At 37.5% G+C, this 18,717-nt stretch overlaps 2 protein-coding genes across 2 annotated transcripts in view; one reads left to right on the top strand and one right to left on the bottom strand.

The window, feature by feature from the left end:
- The window catches only part of lef1 (lymphoid enhancer-binding factor 1), a 45,595-nt gene extending 38,064 nt beyond the window's left edge, over positions 1–7,531 (top strand). The window contains 2 exon segments of the mRNA XM_084401787.1: positions 6,846–6,899; positions 6,902–7,531. Coding sequence (XP_084257913.1) covers positions 6,846–6,899; positions 6,902–6,960 — 113 coding nt within the window. The 3' untranslated portion in view covers positions 6,961–7,531.
- Positions 7,532–11,839: 4,308 nt separating this feature from the next.
- Positions 11,840–17,330, bottom strand: hadh (hydroxyacyl-CoA dehydrogenase). The gene is made up of 8 exons (XM_084402227.1): positions 17,128–17,330; positions 14,597–14,725; positions 14,313–14,470; positions 13,274–13,400; positions 13,036–13,125; positions 12,551–12,623; positions 12,351–12,467; positions 11,840–12,271 (listed from the first exon to the last, which is right to left on the bottom strand). The coding sequence occupies exons 1-8, from the start codon at positions 17,239–17,241 to the stop codon at positions 12,153–12,155; spliced, it is 927 nt and encodes a 308-aa protein (XP_084258353.1). The 5' UTR covers positions 17,242–17,330; the 3' UTR covers positions 11,840–12,152.
- Positions 17,331–18,717: the final 1,387 nt, after the last annotated feature.

The raw sequence follows: 18,717 nt of genomic DNA, 5'->3' as shown, positions 1-18,717 counted from the left end.
CCACCTGGACGTTGACTCTGTGTTACGATGACTGTTCTGCGGCGTTTCACTTTTGATTTTTATGGCGTCATTCTTCGGCCGAGTTTGATGATGTTGGCAAGCCCCTATATGAGGCTTACCGTCCTATTGGGAGTGTTCGGCCAAAGGTTTTTGAAAGCTTTCAGTGTTCCAGAGGTTGACAATAGTGGGGCAGTGTGGGAAACCGTTGGAGGTACTGGGCACTTTGGAGGTCATAGCCTGCTCTGTGAAGCAAGTGCTGCTGGACAGCTGTGCCCGAATCGGGTCGTCTTTATCCAGCTCTGTGTCTGTGATGAGTGAGACCAGAAGTCAGATGTCAGCCTTTGATGAAAAGGCATGAGAGGGAGAAACTGAAAGTCCCTTGTGTGCTGATGAGAGCGCCCTGTCTCTCTTCTTAATGTCCACTCTGCCTCCGGCACATGAATGGCAGAATAACTGATACTCTTTGTGCCTGAAAACCCTTTCAATTTACAGAAAGCTGGAACGAAGTACCTTGAGTTGCTTTACCAGAAATGTTTGGATTGGAAAGGTTGGACCTGCATGGGTAAAAACACGTAACTAGAGTCAGGGTTGGGCAGAATTCAAAGAATTGGTTCCCTTTCAATTCATGAGTGTAAATTTTAATTGAATGGCCACATCACACAGGAAGGGTTAGGAACTGGAATTTTAATTCAACTGACAAGAACAGGGATTTACTGAATTTACTCTGGGAAATGGGAAAGTGTTCTTCCACCCTACTCAACAAATTGTAATTATCAAGTATGATGAAATGTGTAAACGATACAAATTTTATCGGGGCATTTTCATCTATCTGTCTGTCATCTATCGCCATCTATCTGTCTGTCAAGACTTTGTCTGTTTTTAAAATTTCAGACAAGACTTTTTGACATACTTTGCATTTCTAGGAAAAAAGTTTAGTTAATTTGTATAGTTCCAATCAAAAAAAAAAAAAAAATGTTCTACCTCAATCCAAATTCAGAAACTGCCTTCAAGTTGAAAATGAATTCTCAATTCAATTCAGCGCAATACTAAACCCTCAAGTATGAGTCACTGTCAATAAACTGGTTAATATCACTGAGCGCAGCGGAAACCCAGAGGTTTCCTTCCTTGTATTGCTGCCAAGAACCTCTGCAGCGCTATAAAAAGAGAGTCTGGGAGTTGCTGGTATGTAGGTGCAAGGAACAAACTTGCAGAAATTGTTGAATTCAATATGCAAATCACCCCCATCAGATCCTTCATATAGATCATTGGATGGTTCCAGATGTAGACACCACTGTAGCACGCCAAGCAGCAGAGGAATCAAGTAAACCTTGTGGCGTCTACTACGTTTCCTCTGTCGCTCTCGCTCTTCCACGCCCCAGCCGTCGTCTGCTCTTTTCTGGAGTTCCTCTCCTAGGGAGTAAATCTGGCTCCTATTGTGAAAGCAGGCGTAACCCCCGCTCCCCGTCCCCCCGCTCCTCCTTTGAAGCGTCCGGGCGGTGGAGGGGAGCAGTCATTGTGCTGCTCTTTGATAGTGCCGCTCAGGCTATGCAGGAGTACGTCGTTCCCGGGCTCCCATCCCACTGCTCCTCAGATGTGGGAAGACCCCACTCAAGCCTTCGTGTCCCCTACCCCTCACCTGATGTTTTTTTGTTGTTGTATTGAGGGTTTTATTGAGGTGAACATTCTTTCCTCTGCCTTTTTAGAGAGATCACAGCAGAAAGGCCACAGCCACGGCTGGTTTGTAAGAGTTTTCCCCTTCTTTAATGTTACTGTCTCAGGGCCAAAGGAAGTGCTGACTGAACCAAGCGGTTTGTTTAAATCCGATTTTTCATCCAGGTGCTGTTTTTATTACTCAGGCCGGGGTTTTTTGAACCCCTCGTCCTCCTCCTCCTCGCAGATCATTGGTTATAGTGCCTGTTGAATTTTTATGGACTCCTTGAAGGACGCTGCCAAACCAGAAACAAAGCCAAGTGCTACAACACAAGGTCACTGGTCCAAAGTCAGTTTGGTGTGAAAGTGGACCTTTTCAGCTGACTAGGCTTAACACAACCCAGATTTGAGCTCTTCGTCCATACTCCCATTCCCTGCCAGTGTTTCATCGTAAAGCTTTGGACCTTCTCTCGTTCCGCACGTACAGCTACAGTAAGTGTCTGTAGAAACAGTTGCTTTACACCAGAAGTGAGATTTTTAGGCACCCCTCTAAAGCCTGGATACGTCGTTTTTCTGGCTGTTGTTACTTCTAACAGTTCAGCGTTCTCTTTGACCCTGAGCCCACGTTGGAAGCATGCACACAGTTTTGTAATACTTCACCTGACCTGTAGAGGAGAGCACGGTTTTGTGTCCGCTTTATGCCGTCAAACTCAAGATGTACAAATCGTTCAACCTCTTCGCACATCTTTTGTTGTCATTTTCACCCTTGACTTGAGTTTTTTCATTTTTATTTTTTGACTTTGAACAAGTTTGTCCTTAAGACAGAATATATTTACATTTACTTGAGATGCAACATTGCATTATATATGTTTTTTTTAAAATCTTGTTTTTCGTAAGCTTTATTTTATATAGATTTTTTAAGTGTATGTTGTCATTCTGCACTGGCAGATTTTTTTTTTTTTACTTTTATATTTATAATTTAAATAATTTTAACAATGCTTTCCAGCCATTTTTGTTTTTCAGATTTGCAGACTTAAAAAACTGAGTATTTTTGGCTAATTTCCAGTAAAAATAACTAAATGCATTATAATATGAATGTTTTATCTTACTGCGCTGTAAAAAAAAAAGTACTTATTTTGCGAAATTTTTTTTTTCCTTTTCCATTATCATTGACAATTTTTGAAATCAACTTTCCAACTGTTAGCGCTGCCTCCTAGTGAACCCACCAATTACTGCACATATACGCGGTTATAACATTTGACCTGCGCGCAGTGAAAATTTAGCGGCAAACGTAAAACCGCAGCCCACTTTCTCCAGTTTTTCAGAACAATATTTTTTTCTTGCTCTCTGACCACATCAAGCCTCCTTCTCTGGTTTTTGTGGAAAAGGAAGGGTTAGACCGGGGGGGAGGAGGTGTGTTGGTCCCAGCTGCAGGCTTTTTGATTTGCCCCGGGAGGTGAACGGGCCAATTGAGTGACACAGGGCCATGCCTGTTATCTTAACCTCCCACACTTCAAAGAACAGCCTCGCTACCGCAGAGCGAGCCGAAGAGAAGGACGGAGAGAGGCTGGCCCTCGAATACAGAGGAGCGTTTCATTTCCTGCGAGCAGGGCCTCGACATTCCTCAGCGCCAATGGGAAGTAGCTCTTGAATCCCTGCGTTTGTATCAGAAAGGACTGTAAAGCGTGGCCCGACGGCACCGTCCTAACCTCTCCAGACACCCCGACGCGCCCCCCCCCCCCTCCCCTTCCAACAGGAGGCTGGCGGGGAAAGGCAGGAAAGCATGCCAATTTTTTCATCTGTGGCCGGGAAGGAAAACGCTCTCCAGGAAGGGGGCGCAGGGCACAGGGAAGCTTTGAGATCATAGGATGAAAAGGGTGGGCAAGGGGAGGTAAATAAAAGCGTCCCCGCTCACTTTATTCTGTGACTCTCTTTCTCTATCCTCGTTCGACACCAGGGTCAGATCTCCCTGGAAAAGTAGTTGCCTTTCATCCACATGTGGTAAAGCCGTCCACATGGGTGTACGAGTGTATTTATGTGTGAAAGTGGTCCAGGGTGGAGTTGTGGAGCAAAACTGACATCTCGCTGAAAAAGGTTGCGTTCGACCTCCGCTCCAGGGAGGAGCCCGCTACTAGTCTTGCATTTTATCTGTCTCTCTCTTCTCTATCTCTCTCTCGCTCCATCCATCAGAGGTTTGCTCCTGTATTCCTGCTTCTCACTTTGATCAGGAATTCCATTTGATGCACTTCTGAAATAGCCCCATACAGCTCGTCGACCAAAATAGTCTGATACATTTAATATTTCACATCTCAAAAAGGGATTCTGATTGGACAAACAGTTTGTGATGAAAAACTTTGGGCTTCTGAGAACGCCATTCTTGTACAGCTGAAACAACTAATCGATTTAATCGATTAAAATCGATTATTAAAATAGTTGTCAACTAATTTAGTCATCGATTAGTTGCTAAATAACTTTTATTTGCCGTAAGCGGCTCATTTCGTGCATATTTTAAATCTGCGGTGACCAAAGTGTGGCAGTAATGAGCCACCGGAGGTTTTACTCAGCCAGTACAGCAGGAGAGGTAGCGAATAGCCAATAGCTGGCCTCGTTTTATGTCACGTGCTTCCCGCACAGCGTCTCTGCAGCATTCAGCGAGATGGCAGGCGGCAGTGGAGTAACTGTACGTTCACACCGCCGCCGACTTGAGCTTCCAAAGTTAACAGAAGTCATTCATTTTCAATGGAAGCTGGCTTCTCTCAGAAAAAATAATTAATTGCACAGTCTAACCATCATAGAGTGAAAGTGTATCATTTGCATGTGTTTTTAAGTCCTGTCAGTTTAACAGGGCGCGCTTGACAGGGCATATGAACGAGCAGAGAGAGAGAGCCCCGGCCGCGCGCGCACTCACCCGAGCGCTGTCTTGCTCTCTCTCTCCCTCGCGCATATTAATCAAAATCAATTGATACGCAGATTATTAATCAAAATCAATTGATACGCAAAATCAATTGATACGCAGATGTTTGCAAATGTTCAGTCGTAAAAGCTGATAACATTGCTTTTTAAAGCTTTACAAACATGTTCTGTGATCAGTTTGTCGTTTACCAGTTCATAATTCAGTCTTGTCAAATGGGCAAAACTAAAATATAAGTACATAAACCGATTAATCGATTAATCGTAAAAATAATCGACCGATTAATCGATTATCAAAATAATCGTTAGTTGCAGCCCTACATTCTTGATTAATGTTGGACGTGGGGATATTTTTTTTCTTTCAAAATGGCATGCTTGGGGACGTTTTTGAGTGTGCCAATTTGTTATAAACTTGTTTTTGCTCTAAATGTCCTCATGTGCAATACACAAATCATAATGCGTGGGAAAAAAATCCAGAAATTAGACTAAAATTTGATCTTGCAAAATTCTTGTGTACTTGATGTACAAAATGTACAGTACTATGAATTGTTGCTATGTTACTATGAATTGTGACATTTTGGTTATGATATTGATTTACGAATTTATTAAAGGGATAGTTCACCCTAAAAAAAATCATTTATTCACCCTTCTTGTTTCAAACACAGGGTTTCTGCAGGTTTCAGTAAGTCAAATTTAAGACCTTTTTAAGACATTTTAAGACCATAAAGATTGAAATTTAAGACCTACACGACACATTATCCAAGTTAGATAGATAGTTACCTTGGGATCATTAGAGTATCTATCTATCTATCTATCTATCTATCTATCTATCTATCTATCTATCTATCTATCTATCTATCTATCTATCTATCTATCTATCTATCTATCTATCTGTGTGTGAGAGAGAGAGGGAGTATGTACTTTTGCATATTATACTGTAAAAACAATTATTGTTGATCATAGTTGATCATAACTAGAGAGGAAATGATGAGATGATTAAAGTGACCAAAATTATCATGGTTATCACAGAATCCTGTTCAAAAAGTACTAATACTACAGAATGAAGTCAATTCAACAAGTTTTATGTCGAAAAACAGAAAATAACAAATTGATTAGCATCAATATGCACTTTTTGTTTACGTAAACATTAAAATACCATTAAAAATGATGGCCAGATTTTAAAAGAGTGTCTTGCAACATGTTATCTACTAACATGTACAAGTTCAAATAAAGTTTGACAAAAAAGGTTTTATACAAAGATAAACCTCATATTTCAGCCTTTAAATAATTTTTTATACAAAGAATGAGTCACAAAAGATAAATGACTGACATTTACACATTAGCTTATATTTATTAGTAGTGTTTGGGTGCACCCCCATCCTTTATGTTGACTTCAATGTTGTTATGGTTGGTTCCTGTCACATGACCTGCGGTGCGTTTGCGGCATTCTGAAAAGTTTAGATTTTTTTCATCTCGTTGCGCCTGGTAAAAAAAATTAGCCCGTCGCTTCAATTATAAGCGCGCTTGCCGCACGCCTACATTTGAACAAACTTGAGCGCGCAAAAGACGCGATATGTGAACGGCCTCTGGCGAGCTAGCTCAAGCCACGAGCTATTGGTAGCACGTGAGCGACGTGTTGGAGACCCCTGCTCTAGGGCTCCGCTTTGTAGGCTACAACTCGATACTTTTTTGCTACTTTGTAATAACTTTATGCGGCCGGCGTTTCTGGAAATGAACGAGGGTAAACACTTTTTTAGACCTGACTAAATGAAATTTAAGACCTAGCATGGGAATCTGGCCGTTTTTAAGGCCTTAAATTTAAAGTTCAGAATTTTAGACTTAAGACTTTTTAAGACCCCGCGGAAACCCTGCAAACAAAACGTTTCAGTAGTTTCTTTTTATGGAAGCTTGTTTACGCCACAGAATAGAAAATAAAAAAGTAATTACGACTTCGAAATTGTGAGTTTACATTTCAGGATAATAAACTCAGAATTCAGAATTGCGATTTAAACAATTCTGAGAAAAAAAGTCGCAATTATCTTTTAAAATGTTTTACTCTGTGGCGGAAACGAGCTTCCATGGTTTTTGACCATACAATGAAAGTCATAGGGGTCCAAAACAGCACTGGGCCGCTGACTTTCACTGTATGGACCTAAAAAATAAATAAAAAAACATTACGAAAATGTTGCCAGAATTCTCAATTTTGGGTGAATTATTCCTTAAAGTATAATAATATATAATTTTTAATATCTAACCACGTTTTCCTCTCCATTTGTGTTCTACAGGAGGAAAACGGACTTCTTTTTCCTCTTGCAAAGCAAAGACAGCAGCTACAGGCCCCCTTTTAGAGATGGAAGCCTGCTAGACTCCTCAACCTTTCACCCCTCCGTCACCTCTTGACCCCTGAGGAATATCCAGAGGGTCCCGGTCCTTGAATCTGCTCCTCGGCTGCAGGCGCTGCTGTAGAGACGTTGAACTGAGAACAGACAATCACCAACACAGGCCCTCACGCAGACCCGTGAATACCTTTTTTTTGTTTTGTTTTGTTTTTTTGTCCTGAATTCACTCCCGAAGCCGAAGGCGTTGCACTGATTATGTTCCTCGACCGTTTGTAAAGCGCACACATGGCCACATGTACACAAACACACACGTTCCTACACCTGTTCCTAAGTTATTCTAAGTTATTTGGCACCTCTGTCTCTTCTGTGTGTTCACGACGTCACTCCCTCACTTCCTCTCGCGCCCCGTAAAACGTAGCATCGCGGGAGCCCGACACGCCACACAACGTTCTATCGCAACATTTTAGGGATCACGCGTTGCCCTGGAAACAGTCTCCGTAGGTTGCGTTTTGCATTTTGACACATTGCTGCAGAAAGGGTCGATGTTTTGATTTCTCCTCAACATCTTGGGTTCAAGTTTATTTTGAATGCTTTTTTTATTATAATTCTTTATTTTCATTTCTTGGTGTATATTTTAAGTGATTTTTTTTTATCATTTATATATATATATATATATATATATATATATATATATATATATATATATATATATATATAATGGTATACGAAATAAGCTTGGAGACAGGAAAGCCATTTTTCTTGTTGAAGCGTCTTGCAGAAATAACATTTTGAAAGTCTTCTTTTTGATAACTATTTGTAACGGATATTGACTTCTCAGTCTCTACTTGCGCAGATGTAAAATAATGCTCAATGTGTACTTTTTAAAAAGAGATGTCTGGATGTCACTGTTTCTTGGTATTTTTGCAGGCAACATTAGGACAAAGGTGAAAGAGTACAGTAGGTACCCAGAGGCCTATATTTTATTGATCTAAATTGACAAATGAAGCAGATATATCTATATATATTTACCCCAGCACTTGGCAGTCTTTCTTTAATTGCAATGTACCTCTGTCTCTCTGGTAGGTAATAGAGTGGTCTTTTACCATGTTTATTCCATGCAAACATTTCCACATTTTATTCCTTTTAATTATTCTCTTTTAGCATTCTCAGATGTTGTTTTTTTTTACATTCATTGTCATATTTTGAATCGTTAACTTGGTGTAGCATTTTGCTTCCAAGTGGTCACATTCGAACTGTTTCAACATGTCTTTTTTTATGAAAATAAATAGGCATCTTTGACTGAAAACGATTGCAGTATGTTTGTTTTATCATATACACTGAAATATTTCTCGGTTAAGTAGAGAGAGAGAGCATTCCTGCATCCTAGAAGAAGCATTAGGAATTATAGAATATATCCGGTGGATCTCTGGGGAAACTTCAAACGGCTTCTTAAAATCAACGAGAAATAAAATGCAGCAAGTGTTCATTTTAATATGCATTTGAATATTCATTCGGCATTAAGTACATGATAATAAGGGATGATTTGCAGTATAGCTCAAATAATTAAATGGCCATTCATTATACTCCTGACAAATGCTCAAATTGGGGGTCTACAATTATATAAAGCATCATTTTTAATCTTTAAGTCTTTCAGTAGGCACGCTGAATGCAATGGCAGATTCACTATGACAGACAGCACACAGAACTGTGAATGTAGGATGTTCTGCATAAATGTTTTTAGAAGCAGTAAAGCTCACCGTTGACGTTTATGCTACTACAGTGCCACCTCATGCATGAAACTCTGCCATCTGAGTTATGGACATAAATAATGTTTTAAGTGTAGTTCTTAATAAAATGCTTGTCATTTCAGCCTATATGATTCACAATTATACAGAGTTCTAATTGTTAACAGTCTTTTGTTCTGTCTTGATGCTTTTCTGTGGGTGTTGTGCTCATGTTTGGCAAGTGTTTTTTTGGTCTCATCAAGGATGTTTGTTACTGCAACTGAATTGGCTAGAGGACAATGTATGATAGGGCGCCACCTACTGGAAGAAGATGAAATAAAAACATGACTGCCTTATTACACTATACTCTCATGTACAGGAGTAGTCATGTGATAATCTGATACAGCACCTATAGTATCGAGCATACTATCTGTATGTAAAAGACAAACAAAAATTGAATTTGTCACGAGCTCATTTAAATGCATTTGTTTTAGTGCTGTAAAATCGATCAAATGCATCTAACATAAAAGTTTGTTTATATAACCTGTGTGTGTGTTTATATATATATATATATATATATATATAAACAAAAACGTTTATGTATATATATATATATATATTATATATATATATATATATATATATATATATATATATATATATATAACAAAAACGTTTATGTTAGATGCAATTAATCACGATTAATCGTTTTGACACCACTAATTTATGTAGGTCTACATTTATTCAAAGGCAAAAAGCATTTTACAACGACTAAACGCTGGATGTTGCAGTAATGAAGCTGTCTTCTGTTTAAATATAAGTGTTAAAATAAGGTAAGTGCAATATGACATTAGAAATAAGTTACCAAATTACCCTACAGACCTACCAGAAAATAACTAAACAGTGGTTTAAACATTTACACACACACACACACACACACACACACACACACACACACACACACACACACACACACACACACACACACACACACAATAAAACTCTTGTATTTATATCATAATATTGTTCATATTTGTGTGTAGCCTATTATTCGTAATCTTGGGTCTAATTATTGTTTGAACTAATTTTGTGAAAATAGGAATAGCCAATTAAATATATTAATATAATATAAAAAAGTGCTGTCAATCGATTTTTAAAAAGTGACTAAAACAAAATTTTCTGTAAATAATCGGAATTAATCGCCAAATTAATGTAGAAACAACAGGAAGACGTTATATTTTAAATATTTGAACTGAAATTAGGCCCATTATTCGCAGAAATCAACGCGGTTTTGAATACAAATACAACATTGGCTTAATATCACGTTTAAGAAGCTAAAAAGTTCAGTTAAATGATAAATTGTCCCTCACATACATGTATGTAAATACAGTAATAAGTAAGTTTGAAGTGTTTTGACTTGATGTGAGCTTTATCAAGCTGTCCTCGTGGTTCCGAATGTGATGATGTAGGTGTGATGTCATTTACTCACTCAGTCTCAGTCTGGTCTCTGTGGGCGTCGCTGTAATGATGGCTGTCTGCCAGAAGAACCTCAAACACAAAGTGACCAGCGGCCTCAGAACAATCACCACAACAGAGAAATGAGACAAAAATGGCTGTTTGAAATGGAAAGTCGTGTAGTAGGAAACCTTCCACTGTTCCCATGAAGTGTCCAGACGGCGGGGTTCCCAGGAAGGCCTCACCGTCCGGGGGAAAACGTGAGTTGGAAAGCTACAGTAGGAAATCATTTATTTGCAGCTGCCACTAATATTTAACCTAATGCAATTAGATTTAAAAGCCATTCTGTCGTATTAAGATGTTTATCATAATATTGTACTTATTCTGGACTGTAAAATTAGAGATGTGGGCCTAGTTTTGAATGATAATTTAAGAAATCAATGTTTTGAATATTTCCATAGCTCCATGTGAAATTTTGTTGCTGTTGCTATTGCTGGCCTATCTTTTTTTGTTTTTTTGTCCAAGTTTGCAACAACTGGAATTACATATCTAATATAAATGCATATGCAGTTAGGACTGAAATACATGAATATTTTCATGAATTCTTCAGAAGGCAAAGTTCTTACATCAAAATGTGATGAGGTAAGAGCATCTTGAGTTCACTGTAAAGTGCCTTTATTTAAACTAAGAAGTCAGATTGTTTAGTAAAAAATAATCATCAGCAAATCAGTTTTGAGAAGCACCAAAAGTTCATATAAAGCATAAATAAACAATATTCATCAATGTTATTTTAATATTCATAGCTTCAACTAAAATGCAAGATTTTTTCAATGAGCTTTCTCTATGATTTTAAATCATACAGTGGCTACAAAATGTATTTGGACATTAAAATCTTTAGTCTTTAACATGAATGTCACTTGGTTTAATATTCTATTTATTCATTTTTAAGTGTGAGCGGAGTGTCCATATAGTTTTTAAGGCAAATGTACTTGTAATTTTGTGAATTCATTGATATTTGCTTTTTGGAAGACTGGATTTATGTGCAGGGAGCACATTTACATCAAATAACACTTTAGTTAAAGGGAATGTTCACCCAAAAATGACAATTCTGCCATCATTTACTCGCCCTCAAGTTGTTCCAAACCTGTATGAGTTTCTTTCTTCTGTTGAACACAAAAGAAGATATTTTGAAGAATGTCGGTAACCAAACAGTTATTGGGCACCATTGACTTCCATAGTAGAAAAAAATTGAACTGTTTGGTTCAAATCGTTCTTCAAAATATCTTCCTTTGTGTTCAACAGAAGAAAGAAACTCATACAGGTTTGGAACAACTTGAGGGTGAGTAAATGATGACAGAATTTAAATTTTTGGGTGAACTGTCCCTTTAAGATCTATTGAGAGTGAACTCCGTTTGAATTAATGATGAAACACCGACCTCTAGTGGTTGAACGTTGTACTACGAAGTTTATCTCACAACATCATTACTCCAATAATAGGCTTGTTCGACTTGAACCGGCGCTGCACAGACCGATCGGTTTATGACATCAAAGTACCGCGAGAGCAATTCAAAAGCATATAGGAGCCGTCTACTTTCTATTCGCTCTCGCGGTACTTTGGTGTCATTCACCGATCGGTCTGTGCAGCGCCGGTTCAAGTCGAACAAGCCTATAGATTGACAATAACGAAGACTATAAAAGCTTGTCTTCCTGCTAATATCAATTGATGTGTATATGACAATGAATAATTACAAAACACATTGAAACATTTTCAAACCTTTTAATGCAACACATTCAAAGTTCATATAATTATATCAAGGCACTAGGTGTAGAGGAAGACATTGCTGTCTTATAAACCTTTTATACCCCGATTGATCTGGTCCAGAATTTCATACAGGACTTCCCTGGGAAAACTGGTGCATCTGACCACCAATTAGGTTTCATTCCTGACTATATACATTAACATTGGTGCAATTCATAAACAGTCTTTTAAGGACTAGCGGCTTAGTCCAGTGCATTTCGTTGACTGGACATTTTTTGTCGGTTCATAAGGTGAAAGGCTGGTAATCTTCACTTGTTACTTGTATTTGTAGAATCCCTCGCCAGTTTTCTTGCCTAACTTGCCCTCTGACACCAGTTTGTTGAGCAGGGGACTGGTGCCAAACAGGGGGTTATCGGGGTCCATCGCATGCCAACCTACACAAACACAGAATTAGAAATCCTCAACACGATACTATTACATTAAAACTGGGTACAGTCAATTAAAAATGCTCACCGTCAATAATAAACTTTGAAGTGTCCAATCCAACATAGTCCAGAAGCTCAAACGGACCCATGGGATAACCAGCCCCAAGCCTCATCGCCACATCAATGTCTTCCTTGGAGCCGTGACCTGAGAAAAATATACAGCATTATGAAAAAAAAGAAAAAAGTTTTGGTATCCGTTCATCGCCCTTGACTGCTTCACACACGCACCTCTCTCATGTAGTCGAACGGCCTCCATCATGTAAGGAACCAGCAGACGATTCACTATGAAACCTGGAGTGTCCTGAGAGGAGACAGCAAGTGTGCTTCAAATCTCAAACCACAACAGGAAAATGAGGCTACAATTTGCACGGTCTCACCAAAGTTAGACTATAGAAGATTGAAAAAATGTTGCCTGGTCTGATGAGTGACACGAAGAATTAAAGCAGTTCTGAAGGCAGAAGTGGGTCCAACTCGGTACTAACAAAGTGTAGCTAAAGCGAGTGTATATAGTCATGTGAAAAAGAAAGCACACCCTTTTGAATTCTATGGTTTTTACGCATCAGGACATAATCATGTTGTTGTATTTACCTAATTTTAAGACCTGCTATAGACCAGATGATTTTTATTCATGTCCCGATACGTAAAACCATAGAATTCAAAAGGGCGTCCTTTCTTTCTCACATGACTGTAATAGAAGATTACAGAATGCTTACTTTGCACGAGACGGGATGCTTCCCCAAAGCTTTGCTGAACCCAAGGAGAGCGTCAAAAGTCTGTTGGCTTGTTGCTGGAGCTTTAATCACCTGAGATAAGACAGTCAAGTCAAGAGAATGAACCTACTCATGTTTAAGATATTCAATTCAATGCAAGCTTCAATATCTTGAACAGAATTTGACATTTGTATTAATGCGGATGGTTGCGCAGTGAGTGAACTGTAATTTCAATCCAAACCTCCACCAACTTCATCATTGGGACGGGGTTGAAGAAATGCAGTCCGCCAAAGCGATCTAACCTGGCCGTGGAGCTGGCGATGTCTGCGATCTGCAGGGACGAAGTGTTGCTCGCGAAGATGGTGTGTCTGAGGAGAACACGGACATCTGACTGATACGACACTGAAACAAGCTCTCTTCGCCATTCATGCTAACAAGGAAGACCCAGTTTACAACAAAATAAAACCCTGGACATTAACTCTTATTTTCTCAGCTCTCCAGAATACTAGATTCTGATTGGCAGATCTCTGCATTCTTCATCAAATGTTTTAGTATAATGATGATGAACAGTATAAGTGACATATTTCCAACATAGCTGTGCTCTTTCTTCTGGCGTAATATAAATCAGTTAATAATTGTTGAAAACAATCACTTCAGAAGCAAATTCTTGCACCTGTTTATTCTGATAAATAAAACAACGGACTTCTATTAATTTAATACATAGTCATTGCTATTTGTTCATTTTAAAACTACAGAAAGTAAATATTCTGAAAGCTTATAGTGCTCAAAGGACAGCCAATAATAATTTAATACAGCTTTACGGTGGCAACAATATGATATTTTATGATAGGCTATGCTATGATTATCATATATTTAAATTTGATGGTTTCATCATAAATCAGGTGAATTTACCATAAGTTGACCAATATCATGTCAACAAATGGAAAAGTCAGCCAACTGTTTATTATGTTTGTCAAGTTTAAACCCCAAATACCATATTTTCCATATTCTTCAGATATTGCAAAACTGTTGATTTAATTACCTTGAACAAAACATGTTTTTGTATCAAAATATCAGTCTTGAAACTATTCTCATTTGCTACATAAATCCATAACATTAAAAAAAAATGGATCAACTTAACTCAGAATTGATTTTGTGTTGCTGCCTACGATTGCATGAGTTTTTGCGCCATCTAGTGGTTACAACCCCGCTGGACCTTTAGCTCTGTTGCACCCTATATTGTTTCCTGAGAAATTGAAAAATGATTTTTTTTTTCTTACTCTGGGGCCACTTTGTCCAGAGCTCCAAACAGATCTTGTTTGACTTTGAGGTTTTCCACAATAGCCTCCACCACAAGATCAGTGCCCTGAACTACAGACGCAGCGTCTGAGCTTGTGGAGACATTCTTCAGGACTTTCTGAATGAATGCTTCTCCATCCTAGAGAATGCGAGCCACAGTTATCTTTCCATGATTTAATGAGCAATAGAGCAACATCAGCCATTAAACCACACATGAAATCAACAACTCTGAGACTCTAGTTCATGTCGGTGCTGTCAAACTAACCTCAGGCTTTTCTGCAAACTTCTTCTTCGCCACTCTCTTCAGACTAGCCTCAATGCCCTTTGCAGACTTCTTCAGTATGTCCTCAGATGTGTCCACTAACACCACTGAATGTCCTGTGGATGCAGCAACCTGAAACATTGAAGGGATAGTTCACCCAAAAATGAAAATTCTGTCATCATTTACTCACCGCCATGTCGTTCAAAACCCGTAAGACTTTCGTTCATCTTCAGAACACAAACGAAGGCCTTTTCAATGAAATCTGAGAGCTTTCTGTTCCTCCACTGACAGTCTACGCAACTACCACTTTCAAGCCCCAGAAAGGTAGTAAAAAAGACATCATTAACGTAATCCATGCGACTCCAGTGGTTTCACCTCCATTTTATGAAGCAACGCGAGTGCATGAACCTGTTTAATCGATGATCGATAAGTTTTATCGATTAAATGTATTATCGACAATTAATCGATCGTCGATTAATCGTTAACATCCTTAATATAGAACATACTTTTTTAGCGGTCATAAATAATTACTAATTCAAAATAAGTACAGACTCATGAGAGTATGCCCACACAATGGGTTACTGAAGGTGACTTACTACTTAGGGTGAGTAAATTTAGGGTGAACTATCCCTTTAAGCTATTTATTTCAAGCAATTTCAATTTGCTTATGAACAAACACACACGCACATACACACATATATATATATATATATATAATTTATGTATATATGGGTGTTTCTGCAACTACGGGCACTTTTGACTATCCTAATTTAAAAAAATAAAACTCTATGAATTTCAATTTTAACCATCACAGTCTGTAATACATATAAAGATTTACACAAAATAGAATGTATTTGTTAAGATTTTAATCTGGAACATGTTTATTTTTTATGTTTTTCGGGTCATCTTCTTAAAAAGTGTCCTTACCGCAATGTTACAATAACGTTCATTTTATACATTTTTCTTTAGTAATTTCTATAAAAAATTTAATATATTTAAATAGCTTTTTCAAATTTGATGCAGTTTTGTAAATACTGATATAAAAAAATAGTATACAAAATAGGGAATTTCATGTTTTTTTCTATGCCATGTAAAAAATTTACAGTAACCTTAGATGTCAATTGTTTCCATACACACAAAAGATAACATAATTAACTTTTTATGACAGATGTTGCAATTTCAATGTGTTAATCATCTCAACTTAAGTGTAAAAATATTTTTTTTTGCAAATGAAAATGTGAAAAAAAAAGAAAATAGAGCAGTGCTGCGGTAATGACATCTTGTGTCGGTAAGGACAAAATTAAATTTTTAATGTAAAAAATTGCATGTATATATATATATACTAATATAAATACTAATATATACTTAAGTACTAATAATATACTAAATATTTGTAATTTAATATACAGTAAACCTTGAATTTGTCTCTACCGCAACAAAAAGTCTTTACCGCAACACCCAAATTTGCTGCGGTAAAGACATGTTGCGGAAATGACATTTTTGCTAATATTTTAGCTAATTGGCAGCTAGCAAGGCCTACCACATTAGTTTTGACTCTTAACATCTTAATATATGTGAATTCAACAGTAATATACATTTATTTTTAAAATGTAGTTATAAATACACAATTATTAAGCTGAATGGTAAGGACGCACAATAAATACTAGAGCAGAAAAGATGATGTTTACCTTATTTTTTTGGTATCTTGTGAGTGAGGTAGTGTGGTGGTCCAGTCTGTCAGCAATGTGCTCATGTGATAATTTCTGTTTCCATAGAAACTAGACTTGTTTGTGTTCGATAAAATGTCATAATAAAAGCTTTTTTTCATTGTTGCGGTAAGGACTCAAAAGTGTGGGACAGGCACATTTAGTTAAAAAAATCATAAAAATGATCAGTAAATAATACAAAGAATTTTAAGATGCTGTAAATGAATCTATATATTAAACAATTCCATTTGAAATAATGTCATATTGTAAAAGAATGAGCTAATTTTAAGTATCTCAACATTGAAACCACGGGTGTGGGACATGAGCAAAAATGGTGTTTGGACCTATAAATGCTTCATAATTTTACATTAAATCATATTATTTATTCATCATTTTTTATGTCAAGGTGTGTATTGACACTACGTTTATATTTATGAAACATCAAATGACAAATTTTAACATAAATCTAAAATTTCACTCCTGGGACTTAAAAGTGCCCGTAGTTGCAGAAACACCCATATATGCTATATAAACAAAATCGATAGGAAGGAATACATGATTAAGCATTAACCTTAACTATATGTAGAAGTGGGTGAAAGGTCACTCTAGTAGTAGAGACAGTCGCAACATGGTGGGAGAAGTTTGCAACAAATTGGCCACGATTTATTGACACCCATCCTAATCACCGCAATGCAACTACATGCAGCTTGAATCTATAAAGAACAATCTTCTTCTTTATTAACTGTGTGATAGCACTTAGCTTGTAGCCTGGATGGCTACACAAACTATTTGCAAATTAATGCAGTGGTGATATTTCTCTGTCGTTACCTGTGCAATGCCAGCACCCATTAGTCCTCCTCCGATAACTGTGACATGTTTAATTGCATGTAACGCTGCAGAAGATGAGAAGCTCCTGATGTACTGGCGCGTGATGAATGCCATGACGGCTGTTTCGATAATGACACTGACGATAGCCAAGCTTCTCTGCGCGTGCTCGAGAACTGAAGCAAGGTTGAACTGATCACGTGGTTTGCTCCTATGGGTTTGCTCCTCGTGCTATGGCTTTTTCACATAATGGAGTAGTATGACCTGTTGATTTGCTGTTATAATATAAAACTCTTTGACAATGTGTTTAAAGTTATTAAACACCAAAAATGTAACGTTTTATCAAAAAATAGTGCAGTTGTTTACCAAGGAGGCAACAGTGTTATGTTTTGGCCATTTTCACATAAATCATTCAGATTTAGCTCATATTTCAAGAGGCAAATTAAAGGACTGAATCAGATTTTGTTTAGTAGTCAAAGATGAAATATGATGAAATACAAGGAAAATGTTGCTTTTCAGCAGAATATTTTATTGTGCATCATTTCCAATCAATCAGTATGTGTTTTTTTTTTTTTTTTACCTTTATTTAACCAGGAAAGTCCCATTGAGGTTAAAAAACTCTTTTTCAAGGGAGTCCTGGCCAAGAGGCAGCAAAAAACACAGTCAATTACATTTATAAAATTTATACAATACAAATAATTAAAAACATTTACAATTTAAATAAGTCATTTCAGGTTCTCTCAATCTGGACTTAAAAGCATTTAAGGAAATAAGTTCAGATAATTTTCAGTCTTTCAAAGTTCAGTCTTTTTGCAAAAAGTTCCATGCAGAAGGAGCGGAGTAAACAAAAGCCCTTTTTCCCAGTTCTGTACGGGCAAATGGAACAAAGAGCAGCAAGTGATCATTTGATCGCAATGAATAAGAACCAACACTTCTCCATGTTATTAAACTACAGATGTAGGATGGCAACAGACCAAGCATGGCCTTATAGATAAAAATATGCCAGTGCCCTGATCTCCTATTAGACAACGATGGCCATCCCACTCTGGAATATAATTCACAATGATGGGTCAAGTTTTTACAATTCGTAATAAATCTCAGAGACGCATGATAAACAGTATCAATCTTATTCAGACATTGTGCTGAAGCGGTCCTATACACCAGGGGCCTCATTTATAAAACTGTGCGTAGGAACCTTACTAAAAGTGTACGTGCGCCCGAAAGCCAAAAATGGCGTACGCAAAAAAATATTCAGACTTATAAAACCGTGCGTACGCCAGAACCTGCGCAGAATTCACTTTATAAATCCCAGTCAGCGGAAGATTGTGCGTACATGCGTCTCCACCCGAAATAACCATATATGGAGCTTACAACGCCTAGTTTTACTATGCAGATCCTCATCTACATATCATTTGCATATGATTATTCATCCAACTCATCAATTCATAACTTAAACGTTATCACGTCATTCACGTGGATGAATAATCATATGCAAATGATATAAACGGTACAAGAAACATTACATTAATACAAATCAAGTAGTTGTCTATCCTTGCCTTGTTTTTGAATAGCCTACATAAATCAAATAGTGTA

Source organism: Rutilus rutilus (assembly GCF_951802725.1).
Source record: "Rutilus rutilus genome assembly, chromosome: 2".
NCBI lineage: Eukaryota > Metazoa > Chordata > Actinopteri > Cypriniformes > Leuciscidae > Rutilus > Rutilus rutilus.
Note: the sequence above shows the minus strand (reverse complement) of the source record. Positions and strands in the feature narration are given on the sequence as shown.

Bases quoted from the DNA above. Each gene is read 5' to 3' on its own strand.
- hadh (XM_084402227.1), bottom strand. From the start codon at position 17,241: ATGGCATTCATCACGCGCCAGTACATCAGGAGCTTCTCATCTTCTGCA. The intron at 14,471-14,596 runs GTTAGTTTGACA...CGCATTCTCTAG, and splicing joins AGTTTGCAGAAAAGCCTGAG to GATGGAGAAGCATTCATTCA. The intron at 13,401-14,312 runs GTAAGAAAAAAA...TGTTCTCCTCAG, and splicing joins CTGGACAAAGTGGCCCCAGA to ACACACCATCTTCGCGAGCA.